At 32.8% G+C, this 21,672-nt stretch overlaps 2 protein-coding genes and 1 long non-coding RNA gene across 3 annotated transcripts; 2 read left to right on the forward strand and 1 right to left on the reverse strand.

The window, feature by feature from the left end:
- Positions 1-292: 292 nt before the first annotated feature.
- LOC115231455 (acidic mammalian chitinase-like) lies at positions 293-2,080 on the forward strand. The gene is made up of 3 exons (XM_029801477.1): positions 293-326; positions 1,046-1,740; positions 1,773-2,080. The coding sequence occupies exons 1-3, from the start codon at positions 293-295 to the stop codon at positions 1,971-1,973; spliced, it is 930 nt and encodes a 309-aa protein (XP_029657337.1). The 3' UTR covers positions 1,974-2,080.
- An 11,045-nt stretch (positions 2,081-13,125) lies between these two features.
- LOC115231456 lies at positions 13,126-13,646 on the reverse strand. The gene is made up of 4 exons (XR_003883529.1): positions 13,572-13,646; positions 13,414-13,541; positions 13,273-13,381; positions 13,126-13,234 (listed from the first exon to the last, which is right to left on the reverse strand). It is a non-coding gene; the product is annotated as an uncharacterized LOC115231456 (long non-coding RNA).
- A 6,866-nt stretch (positions 13,647-20,512) lies between these two features.
- LOC115231453 (general transcription factor II-I repeat domain-containing protein 2B-like) lies at positions 20,513-20,968 on the forward strand. Its single transcript, XM_029801475.1, has one exon. It carries the CDS (start codon positions 20,513-20,515, stop codon positions 20,966-20,968), a length of 456 nt encoding a protein of 151 aa, XP_029657335.1.
- Positions 20,969-21,672: the final 704 nt, after the last annotated feature.

Raw genomic sequence — 21,672 nt, forward strand, 5'->3', positions numbered from 1 at the left:
TCCTAAAGAAGCTTGGACGCTTAGCCACGACACACGTGAGACCCGGTGGCTTCTCCAGTTGATCTCCGTTGCTATCGTGGGAGGCAACACAACGTCAATTATGTTGGCGGGGTCCACTTCGGATAGATGGCTTTGTTAACTTCTAGTAAATAACAGGTTCTCATACTATAGCAGAAAATGTAATTATATCTCATTTAACAGTCGAAAGTTAAACAGCACTTAAAATTTGTAAGGTGGTTTGTTTTGTCTTGCTCAGTCTCAATACAATTGTTTTCAGGAGGTTCAGCTCAAAATGCCGAATATTCAAGATATTTATTTAACAGTTAGTTAGTCAATTACATCAAAATTACATAGTTAATTAATTACTTTACTTAATTAACTGCGATTCATTGATAAAACTTAATCGATTTTATATATTTTGTCAAAATATTTTTTGATGATTTATATCAAATTTAAAATTATTTTGATTTCTACATTCCCCATTATATTTAACGATAGTTCATTTTTATTATTAATTTGATTATTTTTATGATCAATAGAAAACAGTCAAATTATAGTTTAATATTATTTAAATATTACATGTTATAAAATTTATATATATACATAAATCAAAAATGGAATACCCAATTTATATTGATATCATTCGTTTTTAAAATTAAATGATGATTTATTTCATAATCACGGTACATTAGTTTTATGCAGTTGATGAAAATAGGCAATATTGTTAAAAGAAGGATCTCAAAATGGCATGCTTTAAATTCATTATTTAAAATATTTAGATAATACAAGCACATCATCCAGACAAAATACTTGGAAAGGTAATTTTTATCCATGCTTTATTTCGAGGAATAACCACTACTATAGAAAATTTCCATAATTCTGAAGAGGTATAAAATTTTAATTATAAAAGAATCCTGATACTTTAGCAGAGCATCTAACCTGTAAAATTTGATTTATCATCTGATTTATTTCAGCAAGAACAATTAATAATGAAAACAACCGAACTAAATCTAATAGTTGAATACATATTATATATTATTATTAGAAAAACTATTATTTTGCTATTATACGAACTGGGCGAAATACAGGCCAGGAGGATTCGAATTCAATGATAACGATCTCGCAAACCTCTGTACACATATAATATACGCATTTTGCAAAATTGATGCAAATAATCTCACTCTTGTTTCAAGTGATCCAAAGTCGGATTTGCCTGGAGGTAAATTTGTTGCATACATATTAGGTAAATATAACGATTATCACCGAATTACTTCTCTTAAACTTTTGAATCCTAGTTTGAAAGTCTTGCTTTCTGTTGGAGGGTTTCACAAAATGTTAAATGAATTTGCTTTTGTATCAAGCAACGAATCCAATGCAGAGAAATTTGCAAAAAATATCAAAATATTTTTAAAGAAATATAATTTTGACGGATTTGACATTAATTGGGAATATCCTTTAGATAAAAAAGAGGCATATACTCGACTGTTAAAAGCCGTGAACAAAGAGTTTCGGAAAGACTTAACAACCTATATTTTGACCGCAGCTGTTTCAGTCGGAATGTATACGGTTCAAAAATCCTATGAGATAAAAGAAATTTCAAAGTTAAATATTCACATTTTCACAATCAGATACCTTGATTATATCAATTTGATGACTTATCACTTTTACGGAATTTCGTCAAACACTGTTGGCCATCTTACTGGTTTATATGGAATAAGTGATGCTGATAAATTAAACATTGTATTCAGTTCAAATAAACACAAAATTTACAGGATTATGTTATTAGGTATTGGTCAAAAAACGGTGCGCCAATTTCAAAAATGCTAATTGGATCTCCTAGCTACGGACATGGATTCAGAACTGCAACAAAAAATCCAAAACTTGGGGACAAAACCATCGAAGAATTTCCCGCAGGACCGATAACAAAAAATTCAGGAGTGCTAGCATACATTGAGGCCATCAATTCTAAGTAATTTTTAGTATTGTAAAAACAATTTTACTGAGATGTGGGATGATAGGCAGAAGACATCATATGGAGTCAAAGATTACTATTGGTTTGGATACGAAAGTACGAGAAGTATTAAAGAAAAAGTTATTTACTTTTTTTCACTCCGTAGGCAAAATATGTGAAAGATAAGGGACTAGCAGGAATGTTTGTGTGGACTTTGGATTATGACGACGTTAATGGAAACGAATGCAGTCAGGGAAAAAATCCCTTGATATCGCAAATGAAGGAATCCTTAACCATCGAAAAGTAGAAACATATGCTAAATTATTTAGATCGGATATCACCCGTAAAAATTTACAACAACGAATGAGTTCATTGACACTACTTCATTATTACATACTAATCAAAATAGTTTTAGAGTTCTAATAATTAACTATTGGTTCGTATGAATTTCTTGGTTATTAATAATAAAACAATTTTTTAAATTTCTTTAATAAAAACTTTTATGAAAAAACCATCAGTGAATAAAGTATGAATTCAAGATTTATGAATGTTATTTAATAAATAAAACTTATTTTTATGTTCAATAATGTGCCTCAATCAAATTTTAAGAAAAAAATATTTGTAGATTGAATATTAAAAAATATATGAAAATGGTTTTTTACAATCTATTACTTGAGTCTTAAAAATTCAAAAATAAAAAAAGATCAAAAGATTTCCTGAGTGATCCTGAGTTCAATTCAGCCAGGTTAAAAAATTAAATTATAATTTTTTTCAAGAAAAAAATCGATTTATAGCGAATCCAATTTTTTGTCTGGCACTATGAATCCTTTCATCTCTTTTTACTTGGACGTAACTCAGCAGAACCAATCATTTTTAATCAAATGTCCGATAATTTCTCTTTTCTGTTTTACACAATAAAATTTTTTCTTTCCCAAATTCAATAATAATCATTTATGTCTAAAATCCTATTTTTAAGAAATGACGACATCTGCATACGAATCTTAAGTTTTTATAGTGACTAAATAGACTATTTCTGATTCAAAAATTTATTCATCTTGCAAAATCCCTCAAAATTCCTTGAAAAGCATGTTAGATCCAATCGAAGGATTATTGACATTAAGCACAACAGCAATGCTGCCTTCAAAATTATTTCCATACGATGAATGCTCCTTTTTTGTCTTTATTGTTACTTTATTGATTTTTTGTTTCATTTTTAATCAACCGTATTTTTGCTATCATCTGATCAGTGTTTTTATTACTTTTTAAAATTTTCACGCTGAAAAAATTACAATAGGTGTTAAGAATGACACTTTCACTATATAAATTTATACCTTTTCTTCATTCCTGTTTCCTGTCCAAAAATTATAAATACTCAAAAAATAACCCAGACCGCACAATCAATATTCAAAACATATTTGAATGCTACGGAACAAGCGTGTGCAAATCAACAAAGTTTGTTCAAACTTCAAAAATTGTTAAACTTTGACGATTTCATATTTCAACAGAAAAAAACCTTCATTAGTTGTTCTTAATATTATAAATAAAATTAAAAGATGCGTTAGTAACGAGCTTATATCAATTTTAATTGAGTACCTTTTTGATTGAAATACTCCAGGATTTTATACTGTGTTTTTTGAGTAAAAGACTAAAATCTTTTTAATTATTTTTATTTCATAAAATCCGAAATATTATGTCGCGCCCTACGCTGGCGATTACGGTCATCTTTATAGTTGACAGTGTGACCTACATATTGTGATGGCAACTAAGTTCATGTCGTTTTTTAAATCTACATGAATTAAATAAAAAATAAGAACTAAAAACTATTTAATCAATAATGTATTCTCCATTTGTGTCAATCACTTTTTCCAGCGTTCAAAAAGTTTTTCAATACCTTCTCAGTAAAAATTTTTTGTTTTTGACTCCAAAAATCCGTCTAACCAAGCTTTTAATTCTGCATCGTTGTTGAACAAAATCCACGCATAGCATTTGAAAGTTACCTAAAAAAGTGAAAATCTGTTGGTGCCAGATCGGGGGATTATAGCGGGTGTGGCTGTAATTCCCAGCCGTGTGTTTGAATAGCTTCCTTGGTAATTTTTGCGATATGAGGGCGGACATTGTCATGCAATAAAAGGATATTGTGTTGTCGATTAGGTCGCTTTTCTTGAATAGCCATTTTGATTGTTTCCATTTGTTGAACATAGAGTACGGCGTTCATAGTTTGGTTTTTTTCCAGCAATTCGTAATAAATAAATCCCTCCCAGTCCAACCATAAACAAAGCATCGTTTTACGTGGGTGAACATCTTGTTTCACGCTTGCTGTCCTCCTTTTATTGGGACCAAGCCATTCTTTATATTGATATACAGACACCATTTTTCATCGCTAGTAACTATTGAATAAAGAAATTGTACATTTTTCTTGTGAGTTAAGTGATGACGAGCAAGCAAGTAAAATTTTGGCTCGTTAATTTGTGTTATTATCGCTAAAACCATGGTGAACCTACACTCCACATTTTTGGACTTTTCCCATTAGGTAAAGATGCTTCTCTATACACGTATGAAAACAATTAATCCTTTCTGCCAATTTTCTTGTTGTTTGGCGTGAATCTTCATGCAGAAGTTGGTTTAACTGTCCTTCATCAATTTAAGTTGGGCGACCAACTCAATAAATTTATAAAAACGGCATGAACTTAGTTGCCAACCCAATATTTTGACATTCAAATAAAAAAACTCAACCCTCTCTATAGTGAACATGCCATATTTACAAGTAAGATGTAGTACAAATCCAAATTATTTTTTTAGATTTTATTTTTTAAACTCTCAATGATTTTAAAATTCTGAATTTTGGTCACATCTCATATCGGAACGGCTCAATCATCTTATTCTCTTCTTCCTTTTTAGTAACCACTGAAATAAAAAATGCCGTTTTTTTGCGTGCTGATCAGGTAGTTGGAAAATTACTTGAAAATTTCTTCTGCAATAGCAGTGACGCAAACTCGTTTACTATTTTAGGAGAAAAAGTATTTCTTGAGTTTTTGTATATCTTGTTTTACTTTGCTCTGAATTTTAGGATATTCTTAAAAAGAAGAAGGAAAAATGAGTTCCACCGTTTTTAGCCAGAAGACGGAGGAACCAAAAGATTGCAATAATTTTCGGCGTTTGTTTAACAAGGCTTTTTATTAAACAATCCTAGTGCTATTATTGCAATAATTGTGAACAAGTTAAATTATAATTTTATAATATTTAAAAATTATGTATTAAAAAATGAGAATCACAAATGGAATACCTAAATTCAATATAAATCTGTACTTGTTAATTTAATAAAATGATAATTTATTTAATATTTACGGTTATTAGTTTTCATTATTTTTAAACTCTCCGGCCGAGTCATATAAAGGACATGATTTCCCGATTGACTATGGAGACTGGAATCCGCCTGATCAAGTGTATTACCAAGCTTGTCGAACGGATTGTCAATGCTGAGATTTCAGGCTTTGCAAGGGATCTACTTTTCTGTTCACACCTTATTGCTTTCCGAAAGAACGATGGAGGAGTCCGCCCCATTGCAGTCGGTAATGTCTTCCGGAGGCTGGCATGCAAAATTGCAGCTCGAAGAGTCTGTCCCCGTGTTGCCGCTGAATTATCTCCAGTCCAACTGGGAGTTGGTGTTTCCAACGGATGTGAAGCTGCTGTCCACGCGACAAGAGCTTTTTTTCACCTGACACAAGACATTCCCCAAATTCCTTTGCGGTGAAGCTGGATATCTCAAACGCGTTCAACAGTCTGAGAAGGGACTGTATGCTGGAATCGTGCTCGCAGCGTACCCCAGAGATCATGAGTCTGGCTCACCTTGCTTACGGGTCCGAAAGTTCGCTTGTCTTTGACAAACACATTGTCCGTTCACGGACTGGAGTCCAACAAGGTGACCCTCTTGGGCCCTTACTATTCGCTCTGTCAATCGACGAGGTGGCTCGTAATGTAAAGACACCTCTCAACCTTTGGTACCTTGACGATGCCACTATTGGTGGCCCTGTTGATGTCGTCTGGATGAGTTATATAAAATTGTTCCTGCCCTGGCAAAAATGGGGCTGATAATCAACACCAAAAAAACTGAGATCATAAATATCTCAGTCCCAATTCAAGACTTTGGCTTAGTAATGGAAAAGATTTCAGAAATCTTGCCAGACACAAAACAAACACGCCTCAACGATGTTTATTTTCTTGGGTGTCCTTCGGAGAGTCCGAAGTGCAAAACCACCTCAGAGCTAAGAGTGTCGAAATGTCCCGTTTTACTGAACGCCTCTCTCTACTCGACTCCCACACGGCCTTTTTCCTCCTCAAAAATTGCATCCACGTGCCCAAACTGTTATATTTATTGAGATGCTCGCCCTGCTTTATACAAGATGAAATATTGCATTCTATCGATGATACGTTAAGATTGTGTGCCGAGTGGATCCTAAATGTCCGTTTCGATAATGATGGGTGGACCCAGTGTAAACTACCTCTTAATTCTGGCGGAGCTGGCCTAAGATCCGCCCTGGACCTTGCCCTCCCAGCTTTCCTGTCCTCTCACTCATCCTGCCGAAGGCTATCCTTGGAGATTCTACATAAATCCCCCGAATCTTCTTTGGACAGGCCTTTTGAAGATGGATGTATGCTGTGGAAGGAATCAGGATTAAAATTCCCGATCCAAACATCACTCCAACAGAGCTGGGACAAATTACGCTGCGAATTCACCGCAGACAACCTGGCAATGAGGCTCGACCAGCACCGCCTCGCCTGCTTACGCTCTGCAGCTGTGCCACACAGTGGGTCATGGCTGAATGCTATGCCAATTGCTTGCCTCGGAACATTATTAGAGGATGACTGCATGCGTATCGGTACTGCACTGAGACTCGGACTTGACATCTGCGAACAACATCGTTGTAGATGTGGAAAAATGGTTGACGTCAAAGGTGTACACCCACTCTCTTGCAGACGAAGTGCTGGCCGAGCTCCTCGGCACTCCGCTATTAACAATGTTATCTTAAGAGCTCTTGAGTCGGCGGGCTTCCCCTCGATCCTAGAGCCAGTGGGCTTAGATCGTGGAGATGGGAAAAGACCCGATGGAATGACCACTTTTCCTACTCCTGTGGAAAATCGTTGGTTTGGGATTCAACGTGTGTTGACACCCATTCCAAAACTAATATGATCTCTTCTGCTGTTTCTCCAGGTTCTGCAGCAGATGCTGCAGAGCAAAGAAAATTGCCAAATACGCAAATCTTGGACAACGGTACCGCTTCGTACCTATCGCTGTGGAGACTTCTGGGGTAACCGGCCCTCTTACGACTTCTTTCATCAGAGAAGTCGGAGGAAAAGTTGCTAGGCGACGTGGGGAGCCTCGAGAAGTGTCATGGTTATTCCAACAAATTGGAATAGCTGTCGTTCGCGGCAATGCACACTCCATCATGCGTGCAACCGCAAGTGCCTTTTAATCATTGACTAACATTAAAAACTATAATTAAAAAAAAAAAAAAAAAAAAAAAGCATAAATTAATGGCGTTAGTTTTCATTAATTTATTGAAAATAGACAATTTTATTAAAAGAAGCCTTACAACACGGTATAGTATAAATTATATAAAAGATCGAACATGCACATCAATTGGAAATTGGAAATACTCCAAACCTTCCCCCCCAAAAAAAATTAAAAAAAAATTTTCTGCATTTTGGTCAAAATGAACAACTACGATGTCCTCGACTTACATGATGAGGTCCTTAAAACCTTCCCCCCCAAAAAAAATTAAAAAAAAATTTTCTGCATTTTGGTTAAAATGAACAACTACGATGTCCTCGACTTACATGATGAGGTCCTTAAAACCTTCCCTCCAAAAAAAATTAAAAAAAAATTTTCTGCATTTTGGTTAAAATGAACAACTACGATGTCCTCGACTTACATGATGAGGTCCTTAAAACCTTCCCCCTAAAAAAAAATTAAAAAAAAAATTTCTGCATTTTGGTTAAAATGAACAACGCGAATGTCCTCGAAATTCATGATGAGGTCCATTAAAACCTTCCAGGCAAAAATCTCACGTATTAAGAATATCCTTGATGAAAACGACAGCGAGAATATTAACAATGATGAACTCCCAATTATTTGCGATAAAGAAATTCAATTCATCCTATGTTTTTCTCTTTAAAATTAAATGCATATATCATTATCGACCAAGAATCAAATTAAAGCTATTATCATATTTGACTTTGACAGAATGTGCAATCACAGATTGCACGACTTTGAATAGAGTGTGCAATTAACAGATTTTGAAAAACCACTTTGATAGTTGAAACCACATTAGCACAATCATTAACACAATTTACCACCAATTGACGCACGACCTTGAATAGAGTGTGCAATTAACAGATTTTGAAAAACACTTTGATAGTTGAAACCACATTAGCACAATCATTAACACAATTTACCACCAATTGACAGCGCAATCTGAAGAATTTGCGTAAAAATATTCACTATTTAGTTAAGTTTTTCGTAAAGATAGAATTTATTTTCGGTATGTCTCTTTTCCTAAACTTTTTTATTATTCAAAAATAATTTTTTCAATAGATAACCGAAGGAGGGAAGACGACCTTAAGAAAATAAGTTTTTCGTAAAGATAGAATTTATTTTCTGTATGCCTCTTTTTTCCTAATATTTTTTATTATTCAAAAATAATTTTTTAAATAGATAACCGAAGGAGGAAAAACGAAGCTGAAGAAAAAACGGTCAGCTTAAGGTAATTAATTAAATCTTTTTTGTGTGTCGCTTTTTTGGCTGCTGCTACTCTGCCTGCCGCATCTCCGCCAGTGGTTTGTCTAATCAAGGTCACCAAGCTAAATCTCCGGACTATAAAGGCTCTTAAGCATTATCTTAACTGGCTGTTAAAAAAATTAGACAGGTTGTTGCCGTGGTGGCAGAGATTTTTTTTGTTTATACTATTTTACAAATTTTTAAAATTTTTTTTTGTTTTTTTTATTTCTTTTGTTTTTAAATTATTTATTTTTATTTGTTTTTTTTATTTTTTTGTTATTTTCTAAAAATTCAACCGGATTGAATTTTTAAACTCCTTAGATCCCTCTGGAATGCCGAATCATCTTTTAAAGTTAAAGATTGGTGTTCCAGTGGTTTTATTACGAAATCTTGCGCCACCTAAATTATGCAACGGAACGAGGTTAGTTATCAAAAATTTGATGGCTAACGTAATAGAGGCGACGATATTAACAGGTAAGTATAGAGGTGAGGATGTTTATATTCCACCAATTCCGATAATTTCTGATGAATTACCATTTAGATTTAAAAGGCTGCAATTCCCTTTGAGGATGAGTTTTGCAATGACAATAAACAAGGCCCAGGGACAGTCATTAAAGGTAGTTGGGTTATTTTTAGAGAGTGAGTGTTTTTCACATGGACAGCTGTATGTGGGATGCTCGAGGGTAGGCAGAAGAGAAAATTTATTCATATATGCCAAGGAAGGACGGACGACAAACATCGTTTATCAACAGGCGATAGAATAGGGTTACATTAAACCAGGTAGTTTTATACATCTACATAAACTTATAGTTGTTTGATGAAACAGGCCCTCCGCAGGAGCTAGGTCGCGGTGAGCGAAGCGAGCTGCCGAGCTAGTATTATATACGCATTCTGCAACATTGATACAGATAATCTTACTCCTATTTCAAGCGACCCTTGGTCTGATTTGCCTGGGGGTATATTTGTTAAATACATATTAGGTAAATATAACGATTATCATCGAATCACTTCTCTTAAACTTTTGAATCCCCAATTAAAAGTCTTGCTTTCTGTTGGAGGGTATCACAGATTGTTAAATGAATTTTCACTTGTATCAAGCAGTGAAACCAATGCAGAGATATTTGCGAAAAACACAAAAAACTTTTTAAATAAATACAATTTTGACGGATTTGACATTGACTGGGAATACCCTCAAAATCAAAAACAGGCGTACACCCGACTGTTAAAAGCAATGAACATCGAATTTCGAAAAGGCTCAAAAACATATATGTTGACCGCAGCTGTCTCAGCGGGAATTTCCACAATTCAGACATCATATGAAATAAAGGAAATATCCAAGTTAAACATTCTCATTCTCACAATTAGATATCTTGATTACATCAATTTGATGACTTACGATTTCTATGGACAGTTTTCAACTACTGTTGGTCATCATGCCGGATTATATGGAATTAGTGATACCGACACATCCAACATTGTACTGATTTTAAATAAACTTTAATTTTACAGAATTATATTGTCAAATATTGGGCCAAACATGGTGCACCAATGTCAAAAATGCTTATTGGATTGCCCATCTACGGACAAGGATTCCAAACAGCTACTAAAAATCCAAAAATTGGGGACAGGATCATTGGTGGAACGCCTGCAGGGCCGATAACAAAACAATCAGGAATTTTAGCATACATCGAAGTACGTTTTATTCTAATAAAAAATTAGTATTGTAAATTAGGTTATACTGAAGTGTGGGATGATAAGCAAAAGGTGTCGCATGGAGTAAAAGACTACTATTGGTTGGGATACGAAAGCATTAAAAGTGTTAAAGAAAAGGTAAATAAATTTTTTTATTTTGTAGGCAAGATATGTAAACGACAACGGACTAGCAGGAATGTTTTTGTGGACTTTAGATTATGCCGACACTAATGGAAATCAATGTGGTCAGGGAAATGATCCCCTAGTATATGAAATGAAGAAATCATTGAACATTATTGTGAAAAGGTTGAATCATATATTAGATAATAAAGTCACGATAGCAGCAAGAAAAAATTGGTAAAACGAATTCGTCCATTGACTCTACTATATTATTACATATTCATTAATATCGTGTTAGAGATCCTTTAATTAACTATTGGTTCGGATAATTTTTTTTGGTTACTAATAATATAATACTGTTTGTGGACATTTTTAATAACGAATTGTTACTATTTCATGTATCAAAACATGAGACCAGCAGCTAGCAAAAATAACAGCGTTTTCACCGGTTGCTCTCAAAGGACCTATGGTAGTAAATTTTTCTATGGATAGGGAGAAGATCGGGACGGAAAAGGTAATCAGTTAAATGTACATCAACAAAGCAAAATCTTTGAAAAAGAGAAATCGAGACGTCCATTTTGTGAGCGTAGTGGTGGCCTGAGCGGATACAAGGAAGGTTTAATTCTAAGGGATTAGTCAAGAAGCATTTTGGTGCGGTGAACATCCGGTGAAAGTTTATTGACGACGGAGTTAGGCGTCAACTTAAGAATTGTCTACGTGCAAATAAAATCGTGAATTCTTTTTATTGGATGCGAACATTGGTTCAGGTCATTGATTTTAACAAGGACCCCGGAGTATTGTTTTGCATGCACATTTTTCAGAGAACGACAGTTGTCATTTAGCACATTTAGATCAGTGCGAGGATGGTAGGATTTACGCGAAACCAATAGGAATTGTGCTCCTCTCATATTCTTTTATCGGAACAAGATTAGTTTCACAGTGCAGATGGTCGATAAGTGTTGATTTCAGGCACCCGAATATAATTCGCATAGCTTTTTGTACAAATTGGAATTCCGTCGTAGAGCTTGTATGTAGGCAGAGAGCCAGTTTGGACTTGCGAGCGGATGTATTGTTTGTAGACTCTTTTGAGGAATAATTTCTGATCACCAGTGATGTGACCACTTATTATTTTTAGAATGTTTGTACACCTGTTTTTTTTGTCCAAAATGTTCGAAACATGTTTGTTAAAGGACATATTTGGGTCAAAAGTAAGTCAGAGGACTGTGGAATGTTTGATTAGTGGAAGGTCAGATTAAAAAAGATAATTTGGGATGTATGTTTGATTGTCTTTTATCGGAGGATAATAAGATGACCGAGGAAGACGAAGCCTCGAGCCTGTTTTGAAAAAAGTAGCTTTGTAGTCTTCTGTTTTGAGGAATTAATAATGTCGTCTGCATAAAACAGTGTCAAGTTGTTTGGGTCGTTGGCCGGAAAGTCATGAAAATATAAATTGAATAAGGTCAGAGATAGCACGAAGGTCTGCAATACACTGTTTGAAAGATAACGTTGTTTAGAACAATGGTCCATAAAGGAAAAGTAACCTATGCGACCTGATAGAAAGTTTGCAAGCCAGGATTTATAATTTGAGTTTAGGTAGGTCTTTAGAATTTTGTTGATAAATCTATATTGATAGAGAGATGTCGAAGGAAGCAAGTACTGCTCGTTTTCGGAATCTCTTTTCATTCAAGCCGTCCAGGACGAATTAAAAAAGCATTGTTAAACAAGTAGTTGTTGAGAGAAGTGGTTTAAGTAGGTTTGTGAAGTAAGGTTAGTGAAAAGGATTGATATTGTGATAAAAATTAGTAGGCTGCCGTCATTTATAGAATCCAATCTGTCCAGCTAGATGTATGAATAACTTGGGAAATCGTGCAGACAATTTTTGGTTGAAAGATTTGTTTCTTGCACCAAAGAAATGTCCACACTTTTTCATACAAGAACAAAGTTCAACAGTCTTGCAAGCGATCTCAAGATACGTAATTAGCACTAAATATAATAAGGCATTAATTTTTTAAAATTTAATAAATGTTTAATGTTAGTAGATAATATCAAAGAAATTTAGTCTGAAAAAATATTTTCAAACAATGGGCAGTATAGGCCTTCTTTTATCACAGTGATCGGCTTTAATAAATCTGAAATTCCTTTTGTATATTTCTGAAATTTTTGTATCTATTATAATTACTTGCGCATACGAAATTCCATTATTTTTTTCTATCGCATCAGCATTTTTCCCTATCCACACATATACGCCACTTCTGTGGTTTATAATAAACACATCCTTAAAAATTGATATTTAACTTACATTTGAATCAAGTAATGATCGATTTAAAACATCATATTCAATATTGATAAACTCTAGTTTACCATTTTCGTTTCTCACTCTTAAAACTTCATTATTAGATTGTTCAAAATCTATAAACTCCGAACTATCATCTGTGAGATTATCTCTAAATATTTGCTATATTTTAATTTATTTTAGAAACATCTTTTTGTTCTTCATCAAATACAGTGACTTGGCAGTTATTTCTCGTGTTCGATAAGTTATTTGCAAAAATCATCGACTATAAATTATTCCGAATTGATTTTACTTGTGCTTTTTCTTGAGGACTACAATTTAAACCATACCAAATATATATCTCGTCCCCAATATCAAGAATAAATGCGTCGTCGGAATTAAGACATTTTTTACTGGCAGGAACCTAAAATGGTAAGATGAATTATAAATTATCCGGATAACTTGAATTGCCTGAATATTCTTCTTTATACCAAAAATATGAATTAATCGTGGCATATAATGTTGAGGGACCACATGACGGAAACCTGAATCGACTCCTCCTGATAAAACTCTAAGAATTTAAATTCCAAAATAATTTTCAACACGAATTCATCGAAATAACTTTTCATAAGCTCAGTCTCGTGTCCTTCAATTTCTCGATGCTGAACAGCTTTTCCGCCTAGAAAAGTATCTAGTTCTACTGTTTTATATGCAGCAGTGCCATATTCATCCTTTAAATAAAACATTTATTCTAATCAAACTGCTGTGCTTTCAATCCCAATCCAAAAATGAATATCGTAAGATAAGTCTTCGCTTAACTCTGTTGCTTTATAAGCCTAAAGTTGATATTTGACGCGAATCACATTTAGAATGATGTAAGAATCTCCATTAAAAAAATTTCCATAATCTTTGATTTCAAGACTTATAACCTCAAAATTCTCGAAATTGATAATTCTGTAATACCACAATTCTCCAGATGTAAAGTCCTTCAGATTCACAATTTTTCCAAGCTTTTTCCAGCTGCGCAGATGTTTCTAATTTGAATGAAGCTTTTATTACAATACTTTTAATCTGTCTTTCAACGTCAGTTCCGAATAAAGCTAAATTTGTTTCTTGAATATTAATTTTATGTGGTTTCCTTAGTTTGACTTTCTATAAAAAATATATAACCTACTTTTTGACATTTGAAGAATTCGAAGCGATTATTCGCAATTTATCTTTTTCGCTTAGCGATAATAAATGTAAAAACCACAATACAATAACGATTAGGCGTATAGAGAATTGAATAGCCAAAAGTTTTAAAATATTTAGAGAAGCGAGACACATTGGCATTTCTAGAAAATCTGAATAACAATCCTCATAGGATTGTGGCTCCTATAATTGCTACTAATATAGAACGTTTTTGTTTATTCATGATTTTCAATTAAAAAATCCTAAAACAAAGAAATCTTGATTGTAAGAAATATCTAACAAATCTGAGCTGTCAAAATTATATACCCCGGGGTTTTTAGCTTCTAAAAATCCAATAACACTTAGATAACTCGAATATTCTTAACTTAATTTTAAAAAACAGTTTAAAAATTCACTATTCCACTGATCTTTAATGTAGTAATTATATTTTATTATGTATGGTCATTGTTTTTAATCATTGCCAGGATTCCACCTTCTCAGAAGTCTACAAAACCAAAAAAGGAGGAAGAAGAGAGGATGGAAGTGTGTGAACTGCTTTCAAAATAGTTTATTCTTTTTTATTAAATAAAAACTTAAAATGTTTTTAATCATTAAATTTAAATATCAAGTTTTTTATACGCACTATTTTCAGTTTTCTTATTTTTGAATCAAGTAGAATATATTTAAATTATCAATAATTATGGTCATTAATGATTAAGTTCTCCTTCATTTAGTCAATTACAAATTTATTAAATCAATAATATACGAACGTCAATGTTAAAAATCTACTTTGATATTTTTAGTTTTATGATATGGTACTTAATGATTTTCCCTACTGTTTAGATTTTCTACTTCAGATTTGTCTTTCATTGAAAACTATTCTCTCTAAAAATAAAAGATCAATATGCCAAATAAAAAGACCCAAATCTTTTTTAGAGTAAAGTCAAGGCCATCACTGCTATCTCATCTCCGAAAATAATTCTGCAATATTCGTTCAATAATGCACCTAAAAATTTAAAAACACAAATATATCTTTTGACTCCACCGAATCCATCAGCCCCAGAGGTGACATTTTATCCCGGTTTTTTTATAACATATGTATCTAGAGAAAACCATACAAGAAAGCAGGAATAATATCCCCAAGCATATAACATAAGTCATCTACGCAGATGAAATTGATCTCAATTAGAAGGTATTACCGATAAACTGGTTAATCCTCCGACAAACTAACGCCGAGAAAACAGAATATACAATAGTTACGACAACAAAACGAGGAAAAATAAAGGCATACAAAGAAACTTAGTACCTTCTTAGGAAATATAGAAAACATACTAAAAAGAAAATCACTAACAGCTTTCGCTCTTAAAAGACTAAACAACGTATAATTATTTGTTAAACAAATTTCTGCCTCTTTAAAATCAAATAATTCAATGTGTTCTAAAACCAGTCTTACTGTACAACTCTTCTATTTGGGGACTTTCTGGCCAAATTACATCTGAAACAAATATCTCTACTCTTATTACAATATACAACTTATGGACATAAAATAAGAAGTAACTTATTTTTTTCTGTTTGACAAGAATAACCCATAAAATATATCAAATAATGGAAATTTATTATTAATATTATTTAATGATTATTTTATCTTTCAAGAATTACAGGAAAAATAATAAACAGAATGAACAAGCAGATGAAAGGTAAAACCCCCCTTGAATTACGAGTTTCTTCATTCTGATCACAAAAAGAATCCTTCCCTTCTTTTTTTCTCATTATTTTACGATATTTATTAATTGAATCTTCAGAAGATGTCTTTTTCAATTCTTCCAAAACCAGATCAACGTCCTATTAATTGAATTACTTTAAAAATATTCACCGAAACTTCTATCGATTCCTCAACATGTTTCCAAACTTTAAAACATTCTTCCCACTCTTGTTTTATATTGTTTTTCCTATAAAATAATGTTAAGTACTCAAAGGAACTTTCTAAGAACTTTGGCAAGTTTTTTAGATATAGAAATGATGATCAGTCGGAATATTGTACTTTCGCTATATCTTAGCTGCCCTTGGTCAACTAATTGGATGTCTGATTTCATTTTATCCAACAATAAAAAAAGTTTGTCGTTTATAGTCTAAAATAAGTATATTAATATCAACGTCTATGTTATTTAATGCACATCCGAGATCTCTACTTGTTGTAAAAGACTGTGACAACTGTTTGAATATTTCATAGACAAAGCATTGAAATTCCACCAGAAAAGTAAAAAACGGAATTAATCTTAAGGAAATTGAAAAATTTTCGATTAGATTTATACACAATTCAAGCCATTTTCCTATCAAGTCTGCCGAGAAAATACAAAATTAAAAGAAACTAACCAAAAATCAAAATATTATTTTCATCTTTTTGAGAGTCGATTATATCGTACAAAATCTGCATATTTTTTGCACATCTATTTAACCAGTCAAACTAAAAATTAAAATGATTTTTAACATATTTGTGATCAGCAGCTTCTCCTTCCTCTGCAGATATTTCTTGTTTTATTTCATTTGAAAGTAAACTGTATTGAGATTCTAATTCAAAGATAGAATAATCAGTTTCAGATCCGTTCGAATCCTGGATCATAAAATAATAAACAATAATGATAACTGGAAAACTGATATTTGAAAAAATGACTTGGTCAATTTCAGTAAACAGGTCAACTATTAATGTGGTAGTTAAGGAAAATGGTAATTTTTTAACTTTATTTTTTGACTAGATCTTTAAATATTGAAAATATTACTTCAGATGATTTGATTTCACCGAAAGTTACACGTTCTATAAATTTAAAAATAAAACAGACTTGTTGGTTTTGTTGGTTTATGAAAAAATAATTTATATTTTTCATTTATTTGGTTGAATAAGGTCGATATTTTATCATATTGGGCATTTTTTATAAATATTATTTTGCTTAGTTGCTTAAGGTTTCTAATTTTGTGTTTTATCGTCACGTTCTCCTCGTTATTCTTAAATTAATATAGTTACATACTTTTTCATCTTGTTTACAAGCTTCTAATATAATAAGTTGACATTTTATTAAATTATACTCACATAAAAATTCTAAAAAAGTCGAGTTTTTCTATAGAAATTAAAAAATGAGACGTCAAACCGACATAGTTTATTAAGACGCACTAAGAGTATTATATAGATGAGAAATATCGCATAATTTACTTCTTTGCTTCCGGATTGATAAAGTTAAATTTTTAATAAAATAATCAAAATAAATATTTATTCGATAAAAATAAGGAATAGAAAATATAAATAAGTAATACAGTCCACCTCGATTTGGAACAGACCTCGGGGCTGGAACACCTCAGTTTTTGGAACAAACCTCAGTTTTGCCTCCGCCTCGGACTTCCGATCTGTAGTCCCACCCCTGCCGTGCGGATCTACTATGGACGTATACGGGCTCCATGCCCTCTCCTGCAAGAAAAGCGCGGGTCGTATTCCAAAGCCATTCGGCGATTTAACAGAATCATTCTCGACTCAATCGAAAGGCCGGCTACCCTTCTGTCTTGAGCCTAAGGGTCTCGACCGCGTGAGGGAAAAGGCCGGACGGCTCTACGTTGTTCTCGTTTTATTCTGGAGACCTTTGGTTGGATTCCACTTGTGTGGATACCTTATCAAGTCTTTCATCAACGAATCGGCCTCTCTTGCTGGGTCTCGTGCTAATAAGGCTGAGCTTTCGAAGTGCCGGAAATATCAGTCTTTGATGGATGACTTTGTTTTGGCCAATCGTTGTCGAGACTTCCGGCGTCTTTGGCTCCGGGACCCTCACTTCCCTAAGAAATTGGGACATCTTTGTTCTTCGCGGTCCAAGGACCCTAGGGAATTTACTTTCCTCATTCAGAGGACCTGCTGGCTGTCATGCGTGGCAACAGCTGTTCCTCCGTCTCGCTGGGAGAATTATTAGTTTGTTGACTTTACTAGTAAGTTTTATAGGTTCACCTCAGTTTTTGGAACACTTTGTAGGATCTCTGCCTAGAATAAATAATTCCTTTTAAATGAAAACTCGATTTGGAACAAAATTATTATTATATTTATTTCTAGTCATTAAAAAAATTAATAATTTGGATTAAAAAAAACTCCACGCTAAATCATTATGGGTCTCAGTTACGAGAAAAAGGTGAAATTGCTCGACAACTAAAAAGTCATTCACACAGAGTACTTGCTCAAAAATATGAAACGAGCATTGGCACAATTGCTCGAATAAAAACACGATTACACCGCAAATAACTGTGGGAAATTATTCCAAATTTTCCGACTGAAACAAAAACTGACGATATTTTGAAACATTGGATAGTAAAGGTCTCGACGTTTTTCAACAATTACGGCTCTAAAATATTCCAGTTTCAGGTCCTCTTATCAAAAAATTGGTAATTTTACTTTTTCTCACATTGTTTTAAGGTTTGAAAATTGCGGGTAAATTGAACATTACAAGCTTTAAAGCATCGAATGGTTGGTTAATTGATTTAAAAAAAAGACATGAACTCAAATTCAAAATCCTTAGGGGCGAAAAAAACTCATGTAATCGTGATGGAATTCAATCATTTTAAAAGTTTTCCATGAAAAAATTGATCAATTTGGAAAAATAATATCTTTAACATTGATGAAACTTGTCTTTTATAAAAAAAGACCCCAAAAAAATCATTCGTACAAAAATTGATTTTTTAATAATCGGGAAATTAACAATCCAGATGTTTCAGAAATTTTAACCCTGAGGATTATGGTGCTATGTACTCATCTTCCAAAAAGCCTGGATGACAAGAGATATTTTTATTCAATGGTTATTCTTAGTGAATGAACGAATGAAAATGGAAAAGAGAAAAATTTTAATTCTTGATAACGCTTCGTGTCATGAAAATAAATCACTCTCAAATATCGAATTGCTGTTTTTACCAAAAATACAACTCCAATTCTTCAACCATTGGATAATGGGATAATCCAAGCTTTTAAAGATAATTATTCGAAGGCGTTAATTGAATTTATTTGTTGTATAGATGAAGAAGATTTTTTACTGCGACTTACTTAAAAAAATTAATTTACGCCAATCATTGAAAATAGTATCGAAATCGTGGCAAATTGTATCCTCCGAAATAATTACAAAATTGTGGGATAATACTTTCGGCAAAGAAATATTTGTTGTTTCTGATAATCTGACGGATGATGTTATAGAACAAGTTGTACACGAAGTGTTGGAAAATACGGAAAGCAGCGATAATGAAGAAATTTTGCAAAATAAACAGACTACGGTCAAAGAAGTAGTAACAAAAGTGAATGAATTGGAAGAATCTGTTCTAGACATAGCTCCAATTTTGTTAAATGATTTTTACTGTTTCAGACAAAATTTGTTCAGTAGTTTGAAGAAAAATTATGGTTATGGAAAAAAGATCGATGACTATTTTTCAATAAATAATAATATTTAAGACTTTTTTGCATTAATTAAATTATTAAATTTATATTGATATTAATTTTTGACAAAACCTCAGTTTTTGGAAAAACCTCAGTTTTTGGAACACTTAGTGTTCCAATTCAAGGTCGGACTGTACCAAACACCAATGCCGATCCGGAGTACAGACAGACAACCTCAATTACCACTCCATCTCATGTCTGAACAGAATTGGACGCTCTTCACGACATACAGAACTAAAACAGATCATCTAAACAGATTCTATTTTCAACCGGAACCTTTCAACTGAAAATTATTTTCAACTGGAACTAATCTACATCTTTGCAGAGGACTGAAGAAAGCTTAACACAATAGCGACTTTTCTTTATCAAAAAGAAAAGTGTCTGGTCTGGAAAGTAAATTGTGCAAAGTCTTTTTCCACCCAGAACATAAGAGTATCACTCAAAAGTCCTAAAGATCCATCCGACCGGGCCGAGAGAAAGAAGCGTAAATGCTGATGTCAGGAATGACCAGAGCCTGTTTCGACACATCAGGCCACTTTTGAAGAAGATTACCAAGGACTTATTTTAGTACCCGTATCTTGCCGAACGAGTCTCTCTGGCTATTGTCAAAGGTAATGCACTTGTTATCCGCCAATAAGCATTTATTTCTTGCAAAAATCTAAATATTGATATTGTAAAATGGTCTAAGAGTACACCTCTCGATTTAATAACCGAGTTACTTTTCCAGAAGTATAAATAATAGACTAGCATATACTTTTTTAAGTATCTAAAAAGGATTATTTTTTTCTAAATAAAGATATCGAGAAATATTAGTGCACAAAACACAATTAAAACATAAATTTGTTTGTCATTCTGTAAACCGGGGGTTCTCAATTTTTTTTGCTCGTCGACCCCTTAAATTTGTTTGACCCCCTAAATATTTAATTTTTAAAAGGTTACTATTAATGAAAACAGTGTCAATCATTTTTTGTTTACTAAGAGAGTCTTTTACTTCTTTAAAGTACTCTATTGGCTTATCTCTTGTATCAAAATGTTTTCTCCTAAGATGATCCAACAATTTGAACGGTTTCATTGCATCATTTAATAATGACTTATTACATAGTGACCAATATAGTCTATTTAATAGACTATGAACAACAATTTTCATTATTCGCATCACCATTCTCTTTTAATGTTTCCAATGCAGATCAAAGTTTACAAATGGAACTATTGGAAATCCAATCAGATTCTATACTTAAAGCTAAATATTTGGAGGTTGAAATACTTGCTTTCTGTTCATATCTTCCTGGAAAGTTTAAAAACTTTAAAAAGTTTGCAACAAAAATCATTGCTATATTTGGTTCGACATATGTGTGTGAACAGCTTTTTTCAGTTATGAAAATGACAAAAACTGCTCAAAGAACAAGACTAACTGCTGAACATTTATCCTCTTTAATAAAAGTCGGAACTACACGAATAGCTCACCTGACATATCAAAAATTGTATCTAAAAAAAGATGTCAATCCTCTGGAAGCACTTCTCACCAAAATTAGAGGGCGATAATTCAATAATTTAGTTTCTCTTAATAATAAATATCAGAACTAATCTTCCCTTAATGAGAAATTATTATAAATGCGGCCCTCGAAGCGAAATTGTTACAAAATGCGGTCCTCAAAGCGAAATGAGTTTGACACCCCTGGTCTATTATCAAAATTTTTTTTATAAATTCAAATGCCAAATATTCATTTTTATATTGAAAAAATTTAAAGTAAAAAAACGACTCATACAAGAACGACAAACAAAGTTTTATTACTTCAAAAGTAAACTAACTTAATTTAAAATGAAGAAAAATTAAATAATTAAATTTATTGTCGACCCCAGCTTGAGGGGTGCGCTGCTGTAAACCAAAAGAAAAATAAGCAAATTACTTTTTAGTCGTTTAGAAATAATTCATTAATTTTGTCTGGATTAAATTCAAAGAATTTTTAGTTCAATAATTTTATAAATTTTTAGTTTTTTTAAACTTGCTTGCTATTCGCAGTGAAACTACTGGAGATTCCTAATTGTTTTACCTTTCCATTTTTTTAAGTTCATTTTTCGAGCAATAAAACATCACAAATAACCGTAAGAATTAGCAACATGAAACAAGTAGAAGCCAAAACCAATCCATTGCTTAAAAATGAATTAAACACGTTAGAGACCATTGCTTAAAAATGAATTAAACACGTTAGAGACATGTCCACCAAAAATAATAAAGTTTAAGTTGA

Source organism: Octopus sinensis, unplaced genomic scaffold (assembly GCF_006345805.1).
Source record: "Octopus sinensis unplaced genomic scaffold, ASM634580v1 Contig18549, whole genome shotgun sequence".
NCBI lineage: Eukaryota > Metazoa > Mollusca > Cephalopoda > Octopoda > Octopodidae > Octopus > Octopus sinensis.